The sequence below is a fragment of the Ovis canadensis genome, chromosome 1 (genome assembly GCF_042477335.2).
Source record: "Ovis canadensis isolate MfBH-ARS-UI-01 breed Bighorn chromosome 1, ARS-UI_OviCan_v2, whole genome shotgun sequence".
Taxonomy (NCBI): domain Eukaryota; kingdom Metazoa; phylum Chordata; class Mammalia; order Artiodactyla; family Bovidae; genus Ovis; species Ovis canadensis.
The window spans coordinates 119,007,772-119,025,015 of record NC_091245.1 but is presented as its reverse complement, the minus strand read 5'-3'; the positions used below and the strand labels follow the sequence as shown (position 1 = coordinate 119,025,015).

Below are 17,244 nucleotides of genomic sequence, written 5' to 3'. Positions count from 1 at the left end.
GAGGTGGGGTCGGGGCAAGAAGAAAACACAGAAGACTCGTTCCCCTCCGTGGGCTTCTTCCCTGAGTTTGATTTTTTAATTGAGGTCTTGCCTAATTTCAACTCAGAAAAAAAAAGAGAGAGAGAGAGAAGAAAAAATAAAAGAGGATATCTTATCCACATTATCCTAAAGCTCCAGCTCCAAGAAGGTAGCATCTGGCAGGGGAGGCGATCAAAGGTTCCAAACTCCACTTCCAATGAGTTGTGCAGACGCTGAGAGCCACGAGCCCCGAGCCTCCCTCCGCAGCCACCTGAGCCTGCCCCACGGGGCACACCCCAGGTACCAGGTGTGAAACGCCAGGTCCAGCCCCCAACACACTCAAGGACAGGCCCTCCTGCAGAATACTTACGGCAAATAGCTGTACAGTATTTGTACATTTACACAAAAATAGATCCTTTTATATATATATATATATATATGTATTTATAACTGGTTACACGTTGGACTCATAATTAGGCATCACCAGTAGTAGTTGGCACAGTTTGTCATTTAAGCTCAAGGGTCAGCTCCTGTTTCATTTCGTCGCTCCAAAGTACCAAAAAAAAAAAAAAAAAAAAGGCATTTCATCTCCATGGTGTTTTCTTAAATACAGCAATGTCTTAGGAAACCACACGTATGGATGCGCAGCGCCTCCTGCCCCCTCCTCCGGCCCTGTGGAGATGGGGTCAGTGCGGCCGGCTGCTCGACTCCGAGGCCTGCCTCTTGCGTGCAGGGGTGTAGCCGTTGAGACAGCCGTTGGTCTGCCGTTTGGAGAGGCCGCCGTTCAGGATGTCCTGGATGTGCTGCACGATGAGGTTGATGGCCACTGTAGAGCAGAGAAGGGAAGAGTGTCAGGGGCGCACGGGGGTGGGGCAGGCCTGCGGGGCTGTCTGGGCGGAAGGCACACAGGAACCAGAGATGAAACACCGCTCCAGGAAGCCGGCTCTGCTGCTTGTGGGCAAGTCACCCGACCTCCCCAGACCTGTATGGGGACTAATATGACCCCACAGCAGAGTTCTCAGAGTAGGATAACCCGGGACACAGTAAGCCCTGAATGTGAGGCTTCTTATCAGGATGCGATCAGAGGCAAGAACTGGATGGACGCAATCAACCCAAATTCTGTAGACGTGAGGACTGGCCTTTGTTCTGACACCATTCCACCAGGGAACCTACCAGCTCCCCACCCCAAAGACAGGGAACCCCACAGAAGGCCCTCTCCTCCAAAGGTAAGACTGGACTCTCCTTCCTTAGCCTTAAGAAACAAATCATATGCTTCAAGCACATGATCAATGTTAACATCGCCAAAAACAAGATAAACAAGTGCTTTCTGGGGTGACACCCCAAGAACATGACTCCCCCAGCGTATTTTCCACGTTGTAGGAGCTAAAGCCAGTCATGAGGACACAAAGGCAAACCCAAGCTGAGGGCTGTTCTATAAAAACAACGGGCCTGTACTCCTCAAAAATGTAGTGTCCCAAAAAACAATAAAGGCTGAGGAAGGTTAAAGGAGTCGATATTAAGTGTCCTGGATGTGACGAGTGCACTGTGGCTTGAATGAAGTGAAATTTTCATTGCTGTGACTAACTCCCAAATGGCTCAGCAAAAAATTAACTTTTTAAACAGAGGAAAACTGAAATAAATTATAAAGAGAATAGGAAAACAGGGTCTTCTCCCAAGTCAGCTCTGCCTTAAATCCAGACACTCCTACTTTCTAGACAAGGCAAAGCTAATGCGTGAATAAATGCACATGGTAAAAATCCTTTCCACCCCAGGAAAAGCCACCTTGAGCTTTCTAAATGAAATTAGGAAGGAACTCTGCTTTTACTAGAAATGGCCTTAGATACAAGATGCCCAGGTATCACTGGGAACAACAACAGAAGGTATGCACCGCCCTCCGATCACTGCCAGAGAAGCAAGAGCAAGTTCACGTCTGACCCCGCTCATGTACGTGCGTAAACACAGTGGCCTGTCCCTGATGCCGGGTGTGTAGGTATGAACCCCCTTCCAGCTCACAGCAGCAGCCAGGGCCTCCCCCACACCCACAGAGCCATGTTTGGTTACCACGTCCTAACCAAAGTATAACTGACAGAGGGAGGAGCCATGCCCTGCGCAAGGCACCCCACGAGGACTCACCGAGATTATCTGCACCTCTAGGAATGATCACGTCAGCGTATTTCTTTGTCTGTGGAGAAAGATATTTATAACACATTAGATGGATTACAGTGCATTAAAGAGAGGAGATGGCCCAAGCCCTTCTCCAAGGGAATGCGGAGAAAGGGCCAGCCTTTGCCTACTAATCCCAGAGGGCAATACTCTGTTACTTCCAATGTAATATATTTTATCCACTTTATCGAATTTATAATAGATCAGCTTTTTCCTGAGTTCTCATTAACATTCAACACTTTTTCAGCTTACAACCTGCACAATGAACATGGTCTTGGAAACTAAATATATAACTGCCTCTTCACCATTATGAAAAGCCTTAATTCGTAAAAGCCAAACTTATGAAGAAGCAGTTCACCTTGGACTTCAACAGTTTGTCTAGTCAGAAAAAGTAAGTCCCACTGATGACCATTTCCACTGGCTCTGTTATGACACAGCCTTAAAAAAAGAAAAAATAAAGCGCACAGTTTTGGGGTTTTTTAGTTTACTAAGACTTTGTGAACCATTTTACAAACTACTGTGTCCTGGTGAGGCTGTGTAAACAATGCCTTAGGACATGGGTCTTCACCCTGTGCCATGTCCATACTACAGCTGTGGAATGGCCAGAGGCCCAGCATGAACTAGGCAGACAATGTATCAGGCCCAAGCTCACACAGAGTGAGCTGCTCTTTCCTGAGCTGAGTGGCTGCACAGTGGGAACTAGTAGAAACAACCTAGAAAATACTTACTTAAAATTCTGAGTTCCACTACAACAAGTTAAACAGCAGAAAGTTGGCAGTAAACTGTAATCTATGTCCAAAAAGAATACTTTGTATTCTTATTATTAAGCTAGAAAGAGCAGAGAGGTCCTCAGATGGATGGGTAGAACTTCAGAGTGCTACAGCCACCTCTGCCTTCTCCTCAGAAACCTAATCCTATGACCCAGGCCTCTCCAGGGAATGAGCAGGGCACCGGGGTTACTCAGGCTGACTCACACAGCCTGCCTGGTTCCGGATATGAAACAAAAGTCAAGTTGGTTTTGAAGCAAAACCTACTAACATACTTGAAGAAACAAAGACAGCTTGGGATCATATTTTTCCAGCACAGAAGAAAGAAGTTAATTATTAACATTAAGAGAAGTAGAGAAATCCCCACTCTACACTACTTCCCAATAGCCCTACATGAGCCAGTCTCCCTAAAGGCATCAGCCAAGATTAGGCGAAGACCCAGCCTCTCTCACACTCCCAGGACTGAACTCTAAATTCTTAAGGAATGAGAACATGGTTTATCCAACCTGAAAAAGACGTATGATGAGGTATGAGTCTCCTGAGCTAAAATTCTTTCCAAAGCTAGGCTCTCTCCCATGCCTTCCTCTTTCACACCCCACCACTCCACCTCTTGTAACCCTGACAGCCTTCCCCAAACGTTCGCCTGACTTTCCTCAGGAAGCTGGGGTGCTTCCTAGGCTGAGGGCTGATTCACTAAAAGCTGAACACTGCCCAGTCTCTACCCTTCCTTCTGGGGAAGTCATCTCACTAGAGAGTTCCCAGCTCATGGGGAGGCCTGACGAGCCTGGGCAGAAGTACAGGAAGCCTGCTCCTCCACGGTACACCTCCCACAGGGGAACTTACATAGGGACCAATGACAAGCTCAAAATAGGACTCAAAGGGGGTGGCAGAAGAGATTCAGAAGGGAAGACTCTGCAGCTGAGGGCTCATGCACCAACATGCCAACCGCCACAAATCTTCTGAAGACCCAAGTAGTCAAGTCTATCCTTAGATACGATGCATCCTTAATAAAATGCCTCCCCATGAGCTCACCAAGCGAGAAGTATACAGCTTGCAGGAATATCGGACAGCAGGATCCTTCAGGGCCACCCCAAAAAAGAGTGGTGGGGCAGAGCCCCAGGGCAGGAGACAAAGCACCAGTGACTGCCTTTCTTAGGACTCGACAGAGGAGCAGCCAGAGGGGCGAGTGAGATCCTGGCTGGGGAGCTCAACTCACAGACCTTTATTTGTTTCATTACATTTTAAACACTAAATTCAATGAAAAACAAGAACACAACTCACTGGCAAGCAGAATTCCTCAAAGGCAGGCTTGACGAATGTAATGTACTGAGATAAAATCTGCTCAAGGTCCCTCCCTCTTTCGCTGATGTCCCTTAATACTAGAAGAGAAAGAAAAACAAGAATCAAGAAAACGGTGCATGTCCACCCTTTGCGAGGCTGATCAGGATCATACAAGCTCCACGAGGACTCTGGATGAGTCACATGCCGGATTCCTGAGAGACTGGACCAACCGCCGGTCAGCAGCAGCTTTGGGGAAAAACAAGTTGCATTTTCAAGTCTTGCTACAGTCAAACTCAGCTATGACAAAACACTCTCTGAAGCAAAAGGTTTCCGGGAAAGGCCATTAATCTTCTCATTTCAAGCAACACTTGCCCCAAATAAAACTTCATTGTGAACCCCCCCAAAAAGGTAGGACAGACTCATAACAGGAAGGAGACTAGGCCCAGAGAAATGGTGGGGCTTCCTGGCAAAAGGGGCAGGTTGCCAGGAGACGTCCTTTGCCCGTCCTCATCCCGTCACCCTTGCACGCACTCACCTGTGTGCAGGCTGGCAACCCTCTGTGGATGTGCCACCACTGTCTGCCTGGTTCCCGGCCACACTGGGGCCCCTCCACCAGGAGGAAGTAGGGCAGAGGGCCCAGCTGCAGTCAGCCACACCTGCCCACCTCAAACACAGGAGACCACTAAGCAAAGGATGAGAAGGCTATGGTGTCAGAAACCATGGCCAGAGCTGTGAAGTAGCCCAGAGGGACCCAAACTTATCATCTTCCACCTTCTTCCTCCTCAGGGTGGGGGGTGCTTTTAACAGAGTCTTTTGTCAAAGCACAGAAAAGGGTCCAGAATCCTGGTTCTGCCACTGTACACTAGCCTCCCTGGGCCTGAGTTTCTCCCAAACTCAGCAAGTGAGTTTGATTCCCATATCAAAAGCAACCCCTCCCTTCAAATGTTTTCAATCATGACTATTAAAATCTTTCCCTCCAACCCCAGAAGGGTATCAATTTATCTACAATCATTTGCAGTGGACCCTTGGCTCCTCTCAATCACTTGTCACGTAACCGTTTCAGTATGGGATGAAACTCACTGTAAACAAACACAGGGAATACTTGTGAGTGCATTTCTGGAAAGTCTTGTCTGTAAATAATTCTGTGGACATGTATGCACGCACACAGGAACACACGCACGTGGGGAGGGGCGGGAAACAGAGCTTCTCTGGTTACAGTCCAGGCTGGTGTGAAGTCTGTAAGATCAGAAGGCTGGAAAACTGTCAGGAAGACCCCATTCCAGAAATCCAGGTAATACACTGCTACCACCACTGACTTCCAGCTCCACGATTCACAAGGGTCTTCCCCCCATGAGCCCTGCTAACAAAATGGTTGGTTGGTCCCTAACTTGTCAGAATTTGCCTCACAAACCCAGCTGCCTGCATGCCCAGCCCAGCCAGGAAATGGTCTTCTCGGGCATTTGGACATGGGGCCTTGCTCCAGCTGCTGCCGCTGCTCTGCCAGGGACACTCGGCAGCCAAGTAGAAGCTCCAACAGCTGCCACGTGGCCAAGCCCCATGGGCCTCCAGAGTGCGGGCCTGTGGGCCAAGGGGCTAAGCTCGCCAAAACACACAGCCCGTGTGGCCTCTAGCTCTTCACATGTCTCCAGATAAAGCCCAAAGGAAAAAGGAAGTCAGACCAAAAGGGCATCAGAGCTGGGGGGGGGGGGGAGGGTGGTGGGGAAGCAAACACATGCCTGCACTTCAGCAGCTTTGACTCAAAACCGTGCAAGAGCCTGATGCTGGATTTGTTTTGCAAGACATGCATTCCCCACAGCTGCTGACAGCCTCAGCGCCGTGGAAATCTCCATCCTCCCTCTAGGACACACACGCACGGACTCTCCCCTTTCACAGTGCTCTGCCGCTGCCCTCAGCCCACATCTGCAGCTCTCCTCTGCCTTGCGGACCTAGAGCATCACTTGTCATGTCACGGGAGTGAGGACCATGAGGGGAGAGACCGGGTGGAGCAGGTGAATCATACCCGCCTCTGCTCTGGAGCCCAAAGCTGCTTCTGGCCCCATCATCTAGAGCAATGGAGGCAAAACCTTCTCTATTTGAATCCTGACCCCATTAACTACTACCTTTGTGGCCTCAGACAAAAAGCTCATTTTCCTTAACTGTAAAGCAGGGACCACAATAGCACCTTGTCTCACAAAGCTGTCACTTAGGAAGACTGGAGATGTGGGTAAGATTCTTCAGCACCATGACTGGCACGTGGTGTGCTTTCAGTAAGCCTAAGAGACACGATCACGACGCTGACAGGACCTGAGGAAGCTCCAGGAGAGGGACGGCTCCCTGATAAAGCAGACCATCAGGAGGACACGAGCTGGGAACTCAGCTAAGCAGGCTGGACCCAGCGGGGGTGGGGGTGGGGGTGGAGTCCCAAAGAGCAGCCGGGAAGGAAGGGGTGGGGCTCCCGGGGGGAGGGAAGGGCAGACACATGGAAAGACGGAAAGACGGAAAGACAGGACGGCGAGGGGGAAACAGGCAGACGGGAGGAGACGTCCCGCAGCTTCCACGCTGGAACAGGAGACGGCAGTGGGCCAGAGGGTTGTCCAGACATGTGAACACACAAAACAGAAGGCTTCGCCCACCTCTGCTCCCAAGAGCCTCCCATCCAATTACCACCTTAGACAGACGGGACCCCTCCTTGAGCCCAGGACAACTTGGGACCAGCTAGTTCACTACAGTGAAGTGCCCTCCTCAGAGTCAGGAAGTGTAACCAAGCCAACCACTGAATCAGAACAAAGTCTTGGCACCATCCGGAAACTCCAGAGACTCAAAACCGTCTGTAACCCCGGCACACTTGCTGGGCTGGGCAGGTCATCTCAGAGCGCCCTGCAGGGTAAAGGGCAGGAAACTCCAGGCCTGCTCTTCCCTGCCTGCCTTCCACTCGGCCCTTCCAAATCAGCCTCTGCTGCTTCTGGTCAGCCAGAGCCAAGAACCAAATGCAGAAGGACCAGAATAAACACAGTTCCTCCACGGTTGTCAATTCCCTTTAAAGATCAGTTGAGCAGATGTGTTATTCTAGTAAAAGAACCAACTGCCTATGTCAAGGCTCAGTGAAGCCCTAATTCTATGTAAGCTGGAGAGAGGGCCGTGGCAGGCGGGCCTGAGGCCAGCGGTCCCAGGGCCCCACTGCAGGTCCTCTCTGATCCTGCTCCAAAGCTAGGCGACACTCACACAGAGCGGACGGCAGGCTTTGCTGGGAGGAGACCAATCCCCTAGACACCAAGGGGCCCCCTGGGAAGGAAGGAAGTCTTTCCAAAGGCTATGAGACTCCCTCCCTTCCACATGAGGGTCAACCTGGAGTGTGCCCGGGAGGATGTGACCCACAGACAGTAAGACCACGGCACTCACTCAAGTCCCCAGGAATGTCCTGCTCCACAGCTCCTGACTAACCCTCCTTCCCTCTCCCTTACCCCCACCCCGCCCCAGCCCACAGAGCATGTTCTCCTGCCCTACAGAGACAGAGAGTGAGTTTGTAGAAACAGCATTTGGGAAGTCCCACTCGACCAGCAGAAGGGTAACTTGGCAGTAGGTGACATGACAGGATGGCGGATCTGAAAGAAGACAGTGAGCCGCCGCAGGGGCACCGGGGAAGGCGAGGGGTGCAGAGCTGACCCCGAGTTGAGCCGCCGCAGGGGCGCCGGGGAAGGCGAGGGGTGCAGAGCTGGCCCTGAGAAACCCTCGGAAAGGCCACCGTCACCTCAAGCCTCTCCTCCATCTCACGGGAGGATCCTGGGATGAGACCTACCTAATCCATCCCAGAATTATCCATCGAAATCAGGCGTGTCACGCCACAAAACGTGGTTCCAATTTCCACATTGTTTGTACTTACTTCTCTCTCTCAGGCATCACGCCATCCCCTGGGACGTTAGTACCACCTGCTGGACTAATGGTATCAGCCCAGGTGTTACCAGCTCCCGAGGACATGTCTCCTGAGGCTCCGACAAGTCCTGACGGAACACTAGGGAAAACAGAACATCAGCTACCATCTCAAGTGAAGCAGGTTTCTGATCTGCCACGGTGACATTTATCCACTAAAGCCACCACCAGGCATTGCCTCTCATAGCACAACTATCCTAGGAGTACTAACCAGTCATTACATGATCCACCAGTAGGAAAATAAGGTGCAAACAGGTTAAAACACAACCTACTCCAAGTCACACATCATCTAAACAGTGAAAAGTGAAAGAAACTCTAAGTGTTAGTCGCTCAGTTGTGTCCAACTCCTTGCGACCCCACGGACTGTAGCCCACCAAGCTCTTCTGTCCATGAAACAAATTTGTTTCATGAACTGGAAAAGGGAAAACTTCACACACTTTGAGGTTGGAAGGCTTTGGGTTGGGGCTTACGAAATCTGAATCTGCCACCGACTTGCTCTGTGACTAAGGGCTAAGCCTGGAGTATCCTGTGTTGCTCCTCCTCCACATGATGGGAAATCAAACCTTAGTCACCCTTCATCCCTCTCCTCAGTCACTTCCACCCCACTGCCTAGGCTGCGTCCTGTCGGCTCCAACTCTGCTGGGTTCCCCATCTCTCCTCAATGGTTCATGCCCCAAGATGCCACCCACAGACCTCAGGCCTCCCTGTCATCCAGATCAGAAAACAGTCCTAACCAGCCACAGTGTCTATTTTTGCAGCGAGCACCTTCTCGGGTTGCCTACGCCATCAGACCACCACATTCAAGTCCAGACCCCGCTTCCCCCACAAGGCCTCCGGAGCTCTCTGCTCTGCGCCCCAGGGCTGAGTCCACAGGCACCGCTTCCCACACGAAGCCTCCCGAGCTCTCTGCTCTGCGCCCCAGGGTGAGTCCACAGGCTCCACCTCCCTGCCAACAAGCACTTCAGTGTCTTCCGCACATGCTCAAGGTGTTCAGAGGGAACAACCAACTGTGCTCCTGAGCTGTCTGGACAGAGTGACCAAAGCTTCACAGAACTTTCTGGACAGCAAAGGGCAAGCGGAATAGGGAGATGGGACCAGCTGCCCAGAGCTGCCAGCAGAGGTGTTCCTGCCCCAAGATGTGCTACAGTGAGTCCCCATCTTGACTGGGACACCTATGGGGAAATCATAGGGAGCTAAGCACTTAGCCAAACTTCTCCCCAGCAAAAACAGAAGGTAAAGTTCTTATTTCATGTCTGTGACCTCATGAACCTTTAACAAAACAGTGAGTGAAACTAATCCCTTCTCAAACGTCACTGGGCCCCAGGGACACGAGGCCACGGATGCTCCGTCAGCAGCTTCTGGAACGCACCTCTGCGGGAGAGCCGGGTGTCCGCATCTGTGTCCACAAAAAGCTTCATCTGGAACAGGTCTCGCACCTCCTGGGAGTAGAAGGCCAGGATCCCTTCGAAGAGCACCACGTCTGCGGGGTAGACAGTAACTGTCTCCTCCTTCCTGCAAACCAGAGGGTGGAAGAGGGGCTGGGTCAGGTGGGAGGAGCAGGGGAGGGGGAGTCTGGAGTCCCATCCGCTGGACTGGAAGGGTTTAAGCATAGCCTCACAGAGCCCTGGGGCCACTATGGAGGCCTAAGAATGAGCACCGGTGCGGCTGGGCCAAGGCCTCCTATAACCAGCTCTTTGGAGCTTTCACTGTAAAGCAGAAACAGTGGGCCTACATCCCTCTTCTTGGAGTAAAAAAGCCTGCTGCTAAATGAAGAATAAAGACACACAAAAGGAGACGTGAGCACTTTCCCCCCTCACCCCGCCGGAGGCATCCCTAGGAACGCTCTGAGTCCTGGCATGTATGGAGCCTCACACTCTGAACTTTCAAAAACAGAAACTCAGTTTTCTCCCAAGAAGCCCATCCCGTCCCCCTATGCTGAGGCAGCTGGGAGGAAGACAGAAGGGGCAGAGGGAAAGGTGGGGATAAGAAAGCTTTAGATAAGAGACTGGGAAGGGGAAGGGTCTCTGTGGGAGGAGGAAACAGCCCCAGACCTGCCTGGTTTGGCTCTCTTCCTCATCAGCAAAGCAGAGACACACATTACTCAGTCATCCATCTGCCCACAGGGTTGGGAAGCCCCAGGCAGAGAGATACTAATGTAAACATGACTTTTCAAAAGCCGGGGCAGTGAAAACAAGTGGAGGGGCCTGATGGGGCCTAGCTCTGCCCTGCCTCAACTTTCACTGCACTCTTTCATCTTTTGCTTCTGTCCTAAAACCACATTGCACCTCATTTCAAAATTCACTGGAAGTAAAGTAAGGATACCACTGAAGGTTTACCACTGACCCTGACCGGCAGAGCAGCAAACATTTGTGAAGAAAACCAAACATTTATTTCAAAAGCTCCTTAAGATGACAGGTTTTATTTGCGCAAACATAGGGAAGTCCGCCACAGCTGCCTGCCAAGGAGGAACTTCCTCCCCATAAACATGCTTCAATTCTTTACTGGCTCGGTCCCCTGGGCTTGGGTCTAAATTCCAAGGGAGCACTGCTGGAGAGCTACCAAGGTGGCAGCACACGGGGCAGAAAAGACGGCAGGAAAGGGCCAGGTGAGAGCAGTCAGGAGACTCCAGAGCAGTGGTGTAACTCCTGATGCACAGAGAACCATCTGGGGAGCTTTTAAAAATATTTATTCCTGGACCCTACTCCCCTGGGCTTCTGATTTCATTAGTCTAGGGTGTAGCTAGGGCATCAGTACTTTTTAAAAGCTCCCCAGGTATTTCTTCCTTTTTTTTTTTTTTTTTAAGGCATGAAACTTTATTTAACAGCAGAGGTTTGCAGTATATTGAGCAGATAAAAATACCAAGAGAAACTGCATCCACATTCATACTAGAGAGACTTCTAACTTCTTTATTTTAGAAACTGACAGATAAAGAAGGAAATGGAAAGACTGAATAACACAATTAACAAAATGTGGTTTGAGCATCCACATAACTTTGTACAAAACTTTGAAATACAACTGCAGCAGGCACAAAAATTAACTGTCAGGCCACAGTGGAATATGAATCAATTCCAAAAAGTAGAACTCACTTGTACTTTTGTTTTTTTATCTATCCTGTTTGGGATTGCAGGGCATGAAATCTATGGATTTGATTTCATTAGTTCTGGAAAAAAATTAAGCTAGTATCTCTTCAGATATTGCCTTTATTCTCTTCCCTTTCCTTCTGATTAAATATTTTTCAGGTCTGAACTACCTTCCACGTCTCTTAATCTTTTTTTTTTTTCCTGTCTTTTTCTTCCTTCATCCATTAAGGCATTAATGCATTAATGGAGGATTTCTTCAGATCAATCCTCTATTGTCTGAATTGAGTTTTTCTTTCCACTTTGCTGCTAATACATGTACTGAGTTTGAAAACTTTGCCACTGTGTTTCCCATTTCTAGAAGCAATTTCTTTTTTCATACTTATACATTATTTTTTAAAATTTACATTTGCTTCCCCCGATTTTATTAAGATATAAAGCACTGTATGAGTTTAAGGTATACATATAATGATTTGACTTACATTATGAAATGATAACCCTAATGGGGTTAAGTGAGCATCCATCATCTCATATGAAACAAATATCAAAGAAATAGAAAAAATATTTTGTGATGAGAACTCTTAGGATGTATTAACTGCTCTCACACAGAGCGTACAGCAGCGTCACCTATATTGTGCTGTACATTACATCCCTAGTTCTTGCGTATCTTTACAAGCTGGAGCAGGTACCTTTTGATTATCTTCATCTAATTCTCCCTCCTTCACAAACCCTATCTCCCCATTCCCCAACCCCCTATGGCGGTAGCAATAATCTGATCTTTTTCTATTAGTCAGTTTGTTTTTCTGCAGTATAATCAAGCTACAATACTGTGTCAGTGGCTAGCACACAACACAGTGATTTGATATTTCTACACATTTCAAAATCATTAAGTCTAGTTATCACCTGTCACCACACAAAGACATTGTTATTGAGTAAATTCCCCACACCGTACACTTCATACCCGTGATTCACTTATTTTGTAGCTGAAAATTTGCACCTCTTAATCTCCCTATTTCTTCTTCCCTACTCCCTTCACTTCTGGCAACCACCAGTTTGCTCTCTGTAGCTATGACTCTTGTCTCTGTTTTCTTGTTTGTTCATTTGTTTTGTTTTTAGAGTCTACATAATACATAAAATCATACAGTATTTTCTTTGGCTGATTGGTTTCACTTGGCATAATACCCTCTAGGTCCACCAATGTTGTCACAAATGGCAAGATTTCAGTTAAAAAGCTTCCCCAGCTATGTCTGCAGCCAGGGTTGAGATATACCAGTCTCTGGGATAATGTCAGGTACTGGAAAACAGTGCCCACTGTGGTTCAGGATAAGGAACCAAACTGGGCAGAATTCAGAAGCAAGATGGATAGAAAAAGAGATCAACAAGTGAGTGAAACAATGAGTCACTCTAGGCAGCTGCCCTGGGCCAAGAAGAGGGCGGAAAGGCTCTGCTGGGAAACAAAGAAAACGTGTTTTCCTGGGATTTCTAGGGTTCCATCTGCAAAACACACAGACTGTGCTTACACAGACTGACACTGTCTGGCAGTGCTGATCAAGACTAAAAAGACTGTTGACTGTTTCAATTCAGTCATCCTCTTCAATCCTGGGACAGGAAGGAGAACAGAACTGCCTGCCCCATGGGTGGTACCCCCGGAAGCTGGAATCAATCACTTCCCTACTCTACGTGAAGGTCTAGGTGCGAGAACATTTTGAAGCAGTTTAGAGCTAAAAGCAACATTTATTGAGCTAGCCCAAGATGTGCCAGAAGGCACGTATGGTGCAATGTCCTGTTTAGGAGTCTGGAGATGGGCTGTGAGGTTCACATAAGAAACCTGGAGTATTAGAGTATTTGGGATAACCTAGCACAACCTTCTCACTTGAGAATTATTCCTTACAGTGAAGAAGGGGAAGATCAGAGAAAGGTATTTACAGAGAATAGGTGATTTCTCAGTTTCCGCCCAACATTCATTTGTAGGCACCACAAAAAACACAAGGGTGGAATGGGATCAGTTAACTCTGAGTAGCTGGGTCCCTCACAAGTGGCTGGGGGACTGTTGAGGTCTTAGCTGGTCACAAAGCCTCACAGAAGAGTTGGACTCTGGGCCACTAAAGAACAGGATTTTAAAATAAAATATATGAGAGCAGAATTAGGAGAAAAAAGTAAAACACGTCTGGATGTGCAACTCTGTGGGGTTTTTTGTTAATACATGACCTTGATGGAGCTCATGCCAAGAAGATACTCATCTTCACCTCCTGCACCTGACTACGCTGGTCAGGCCCAGACTCCTCCCAGCTGCCCTCACTCCACTCCCTTCCATCGGGCCCTTGTCCCCACCTGGGCCACTCCAAGGGCTTCATAACCAGCACTGTGCATCCTCTTTCCCCACTACTACATAATAGCCGTCTTTGGCTCCCTACTGCCAACACGTTTGTGCCCTGGCTCTGAGGTCTGTGCCCTTCCTGATCTGAGGCCTATCTACCTCCCAGCCTCCTCCACCTCCTGCCACTCTCCCCACATACCGACCCCCTTCCCTCCATACCCAACCCACTGCAATCTCCCACCAAGCTTGCCCCTGAAATGCCTCCCTACCCATCACCATGGAGATCCCTTTCCCAATAACTTCTTATGCTTTTCAATGCGCAGCTTAAGTATCACTTCCTATACGAGTGCCTGCTTTGACTACTCCAGCCTCCTTCCTCCTTTACATCCCTCCACAGGTCTGTGCCTTACCTGTCAGGCTGCAGGTTAATTCTGTAGCAGTGCCCCACCCCAGGTGGGCTTGACTGTCTCTTGTCAACCTGACGTCACCACCAATCTCTGCTAAGGCTGCTGCTGCTGCTGCTAAGTTGCTTCAGTCGTGTCCGACTCTGAACCACCCCATAGACGGCAGCCCACCAGGCTCCTCCATCCCTGGGATTCTCCAGGCAAGAACGCTGGAGTGGGTAGAAACTACAATTTCCAGAATCTCTTTCCCTAAGTGGTTCCAGCTACTTTGCCAAAGGAAAACTTAGAAGATGAAAGTGAAACAAAATCTAAAATTTTTAGGAGATCGTAACAGCTAGACAAGGAAACTGTGGACACTCCACATAGAGGCTGTGGGGACTTCCCTGGGGGGCCCAGGGGCTAAGACTCCACACTCTGAATGCCCCCCACCCCTGAATCCTTGGTCAGGGAACTAGATTCCACATACTGTGACTAACACCGGGTACAGCCAGGAAAAAAAAGGCTGTGGGCCCAGATGCAGCAGATTCACAGACTTGCCATGAACACAGTTTCTTTTCCAGTGGCCTAGTCTGCAATCAGTGGGAACTCACTTCTCTGATTGTTCACCTGCAGCCTCCCAGATCTTCGCTCTCCCAGCCCCTCATTACTTATGTTAGTTCCAATTTCTATCTAAACATCCCTCTATTCCTGCACAGTCTGTAGAGGCAGATACAGGAGGGGTATTTTGTTCTTTGAATGTCAATAGAACCGGGTTCATAATAGGAAGTGCTTCCATAGATACCAGAGAGGTATGAAGGTGAGAACCAAAGCAGCTGGACTTTCCATCACAATGTCCTCCTCCAACCAAACCTCTGCCACACCTCAAGTTCTGAGAAAGTTCCAGAGAGCAGCACAGAATGTGTGAGCTAAACTGCATTAAAAGCTGAGATGTGTCCTAAAGGAACACACAGGGAGATAAAGATTGGGCTTTTAAATGGAGAAACAGACATAGAGAATAGACTTATGGACATGGGGAGAGGGGAGGACAGGGCGAGACGTAGAGAGAGAGTAATATGGAAACTTACGTTACTGTATGTAAAACAGATAGCCAACGGGAATTGGCTGTATGTCTCAGGGAACTCAAACAGGGGCTGTGTATCAACCTAGAGGGGTGGGATAGGGAGGGAGGTTCAAGAGGGAGGGGACCTATGGCTGATTCGTGTTGATTCACACTGATGACAGAAAGCAACAGAATTCTGTAAAACAATTATTCTTCGATTAAAAAATAAATTAATTAAATAAGATCAGGTTTTTAATCATAGAAATACTTGGTAGTAACAGTTGCATGAGATCTAATTTCCCATTTAAGAAAAAAAAAATCAACTCAAGAGAGAACAAGATAAAGGAACTAGGAAAGAAAATGAAAAGTGGGAGGGAGAAACTCTCAAACACAGCCCAGAGCTGAAAAAACACTTACTGAGCCATCACTAAGCCCAGGATATGAAGCAGCTGCACATGGCCTAACACACCACTTTGGAGTGTCAGATGTGCCTGGGAGGCCCCGAAGTGAGCAGAGAGCCCTAGGCAGCTCTGAAGGAGCTCTAGGCCAGCAGGAGGGAAATCCTCCAGAAGCCCCTTTTCACCGCTCAGAGGGGAGGAGGCTGTGATGGAAGTCAACCCACTCCTCTACTGCTGTTGCTCAGATGCTCAGTCGTGTCCAAATCTTGGCGGCCCCACAGACTGCGGCACGCCAGGCTTCCCTGTCCTTCATTGCCTCCCACAGTGTGCTCAAACCCATGTCCATTGAGTCGGTGAGGCCATCCAACCATCTCATCCTGTCGCTCCGTCTCCTCCTGCCCTCAATCTTTCCCAGCATCAGACAGTCTTTTCCAATGAGTCAGCTCTTTGGATCATATGGCCAAACTATTGGAGCTTCAGCTTCAAACAAGCATGAAGACTGACAAATGGAAGGACAAATCTGACCTGAGAAGCTCCCTAGAGGGTCTAGTCCTGGTGACTTCAGGACTCTCCGAGCTCTCCACAGAGCCCAGTCCACAGTGAACCAGAGAGCAGAAGTAACAGCTTCCTTGTTCTTCTCGTTCTTCTTCCACCCTGGCCCCTCGCTTTTTATTCTAGGAACAACATCTCGGGCATGTGGATAAGGATGAATGTGCAGTCCCTCACCTGAGCTCAAATTCACAAATCCATCCTTCAGGGTAACAAAACGGGATGATCATGATCGGACTGTTCCAGGAAGCACTCAGACGAATTCCTGACCTGTGTACCTGCGGACACCCTGACGTCACTGCCCCACCACAAACAGGCTGCTGTGGGCACCAGGCGGCGGGAGGGGACAGGAGGCTGGCACTTCTGAGGAGCAGCAGGCAGCAATCCCCAGCCCGGAACAGCTCACTTACCGGGAATGGGAAACAAAATCGTACACGGGAATCTGGACAGTTTTCCCTTCCGTGATTTCTTTGAGTGTCTTGAAGATGAGTTCATTGTCAAAGGCATCTGAAGGAAATCAAACTGTTAAGATGTTTGCTAACCGTAAAATGATTTATCCTGTAATGATGGACAGGCATCCCTTTAAGCCTGTGTTCTACCCATATACGCGTCACACCCTAGATAAGCATCCCCTCTCCCCAAAAAATTCTAATTTCAACCCAAAGCAGGATGCAAACTCTCTACATTTCAAACCAAAATGTGTGAGTTCTGAGAACTGGAAGTGAGTTCTTTTCTTTTGCCTTAATGTCCCATCCCTGGCCTGTATCTCTCACCTCTCTCTAAACCCAGCATATGAAAGATAACCTCACGACTAGGTGAGGGCAGCAGGCACTACGGCAGTTTTGACTCCTGCAACTGAAAGAACCCTAAACCAGCTTAAGAGGCAGTGTGCTGACCTGGGACCGACAGGGCAAAAACCACTGGACCTCAATCTCCCTTTCTGCCTTTGGGTGAGTTTAACACACAAGCCGTGTACACCCATGTGCCAGGTGGTAGCAGGAGGCGGGGGCCACAGGCTGTGCAGACCAGAGGAGGCAGGAGAACCAGCTGTTCTGGCCTGTGTTTGTTCCGCCCTGAGTCATGGGTTTCTCCAAGAGTCACCCTTGTTCAGACACAGATTCAATCAGTATTTAAGGAGCCAAGCATTGCAGAAGCCTCTGTGGAAGCCCTTCTTTCCTATAAGCCCACAACAAGCCTGCAAGGTACCTAAGAGCCCTCCATTCAATGGCTAGGAAACAGACTCAGAGAGGTTAAGCCACTTCTTCCATCAACACCTCCACAGGCCCTTTCCATGAGCCAGCTCA

General features: G+C 49.0%; 1 protein-coding gene across 2 annotated transcripts in view; it reads right to left on the bottom strand.

Moving 5' to 3' along the window:
- Positions 1-434: 434 nt before the first annotated feature.
- The window catches only part of UCK2 (uridine-cytidine kinase 2), a 73,957-nt gene continuing 57,147 nt past the window's right edge, over positions 435-17,244 (bottom strand). For both annotated transcript variants that reach the window (XM_069547724.1, XM_069547713.1), the window contains exons 3-7: positions 16,351-16,447; positions 9,526-9,668; positions 4,230-4,327; positions 2,152-2,200; positions 435-844 (exon numbers count right to left, since the gene is read on the bottom strand). In XM_069547724.1, the coding sequence (XP_069403825.1) occupies positions 705-844; positions 2,152-2,200; positions 4,230-4,327; positions 9,526-9,668; positions 16,351-16,447 (527 nt within the window). In that variant the 3' untranslated portion in view covers positions 435-704. The remainder of the gene's footprint in view (positions 845-2,151; positions 2,201-4,229; positions 4,328-9,525; positions 9,669-16,350; positions 16,448-17,244) is intronic.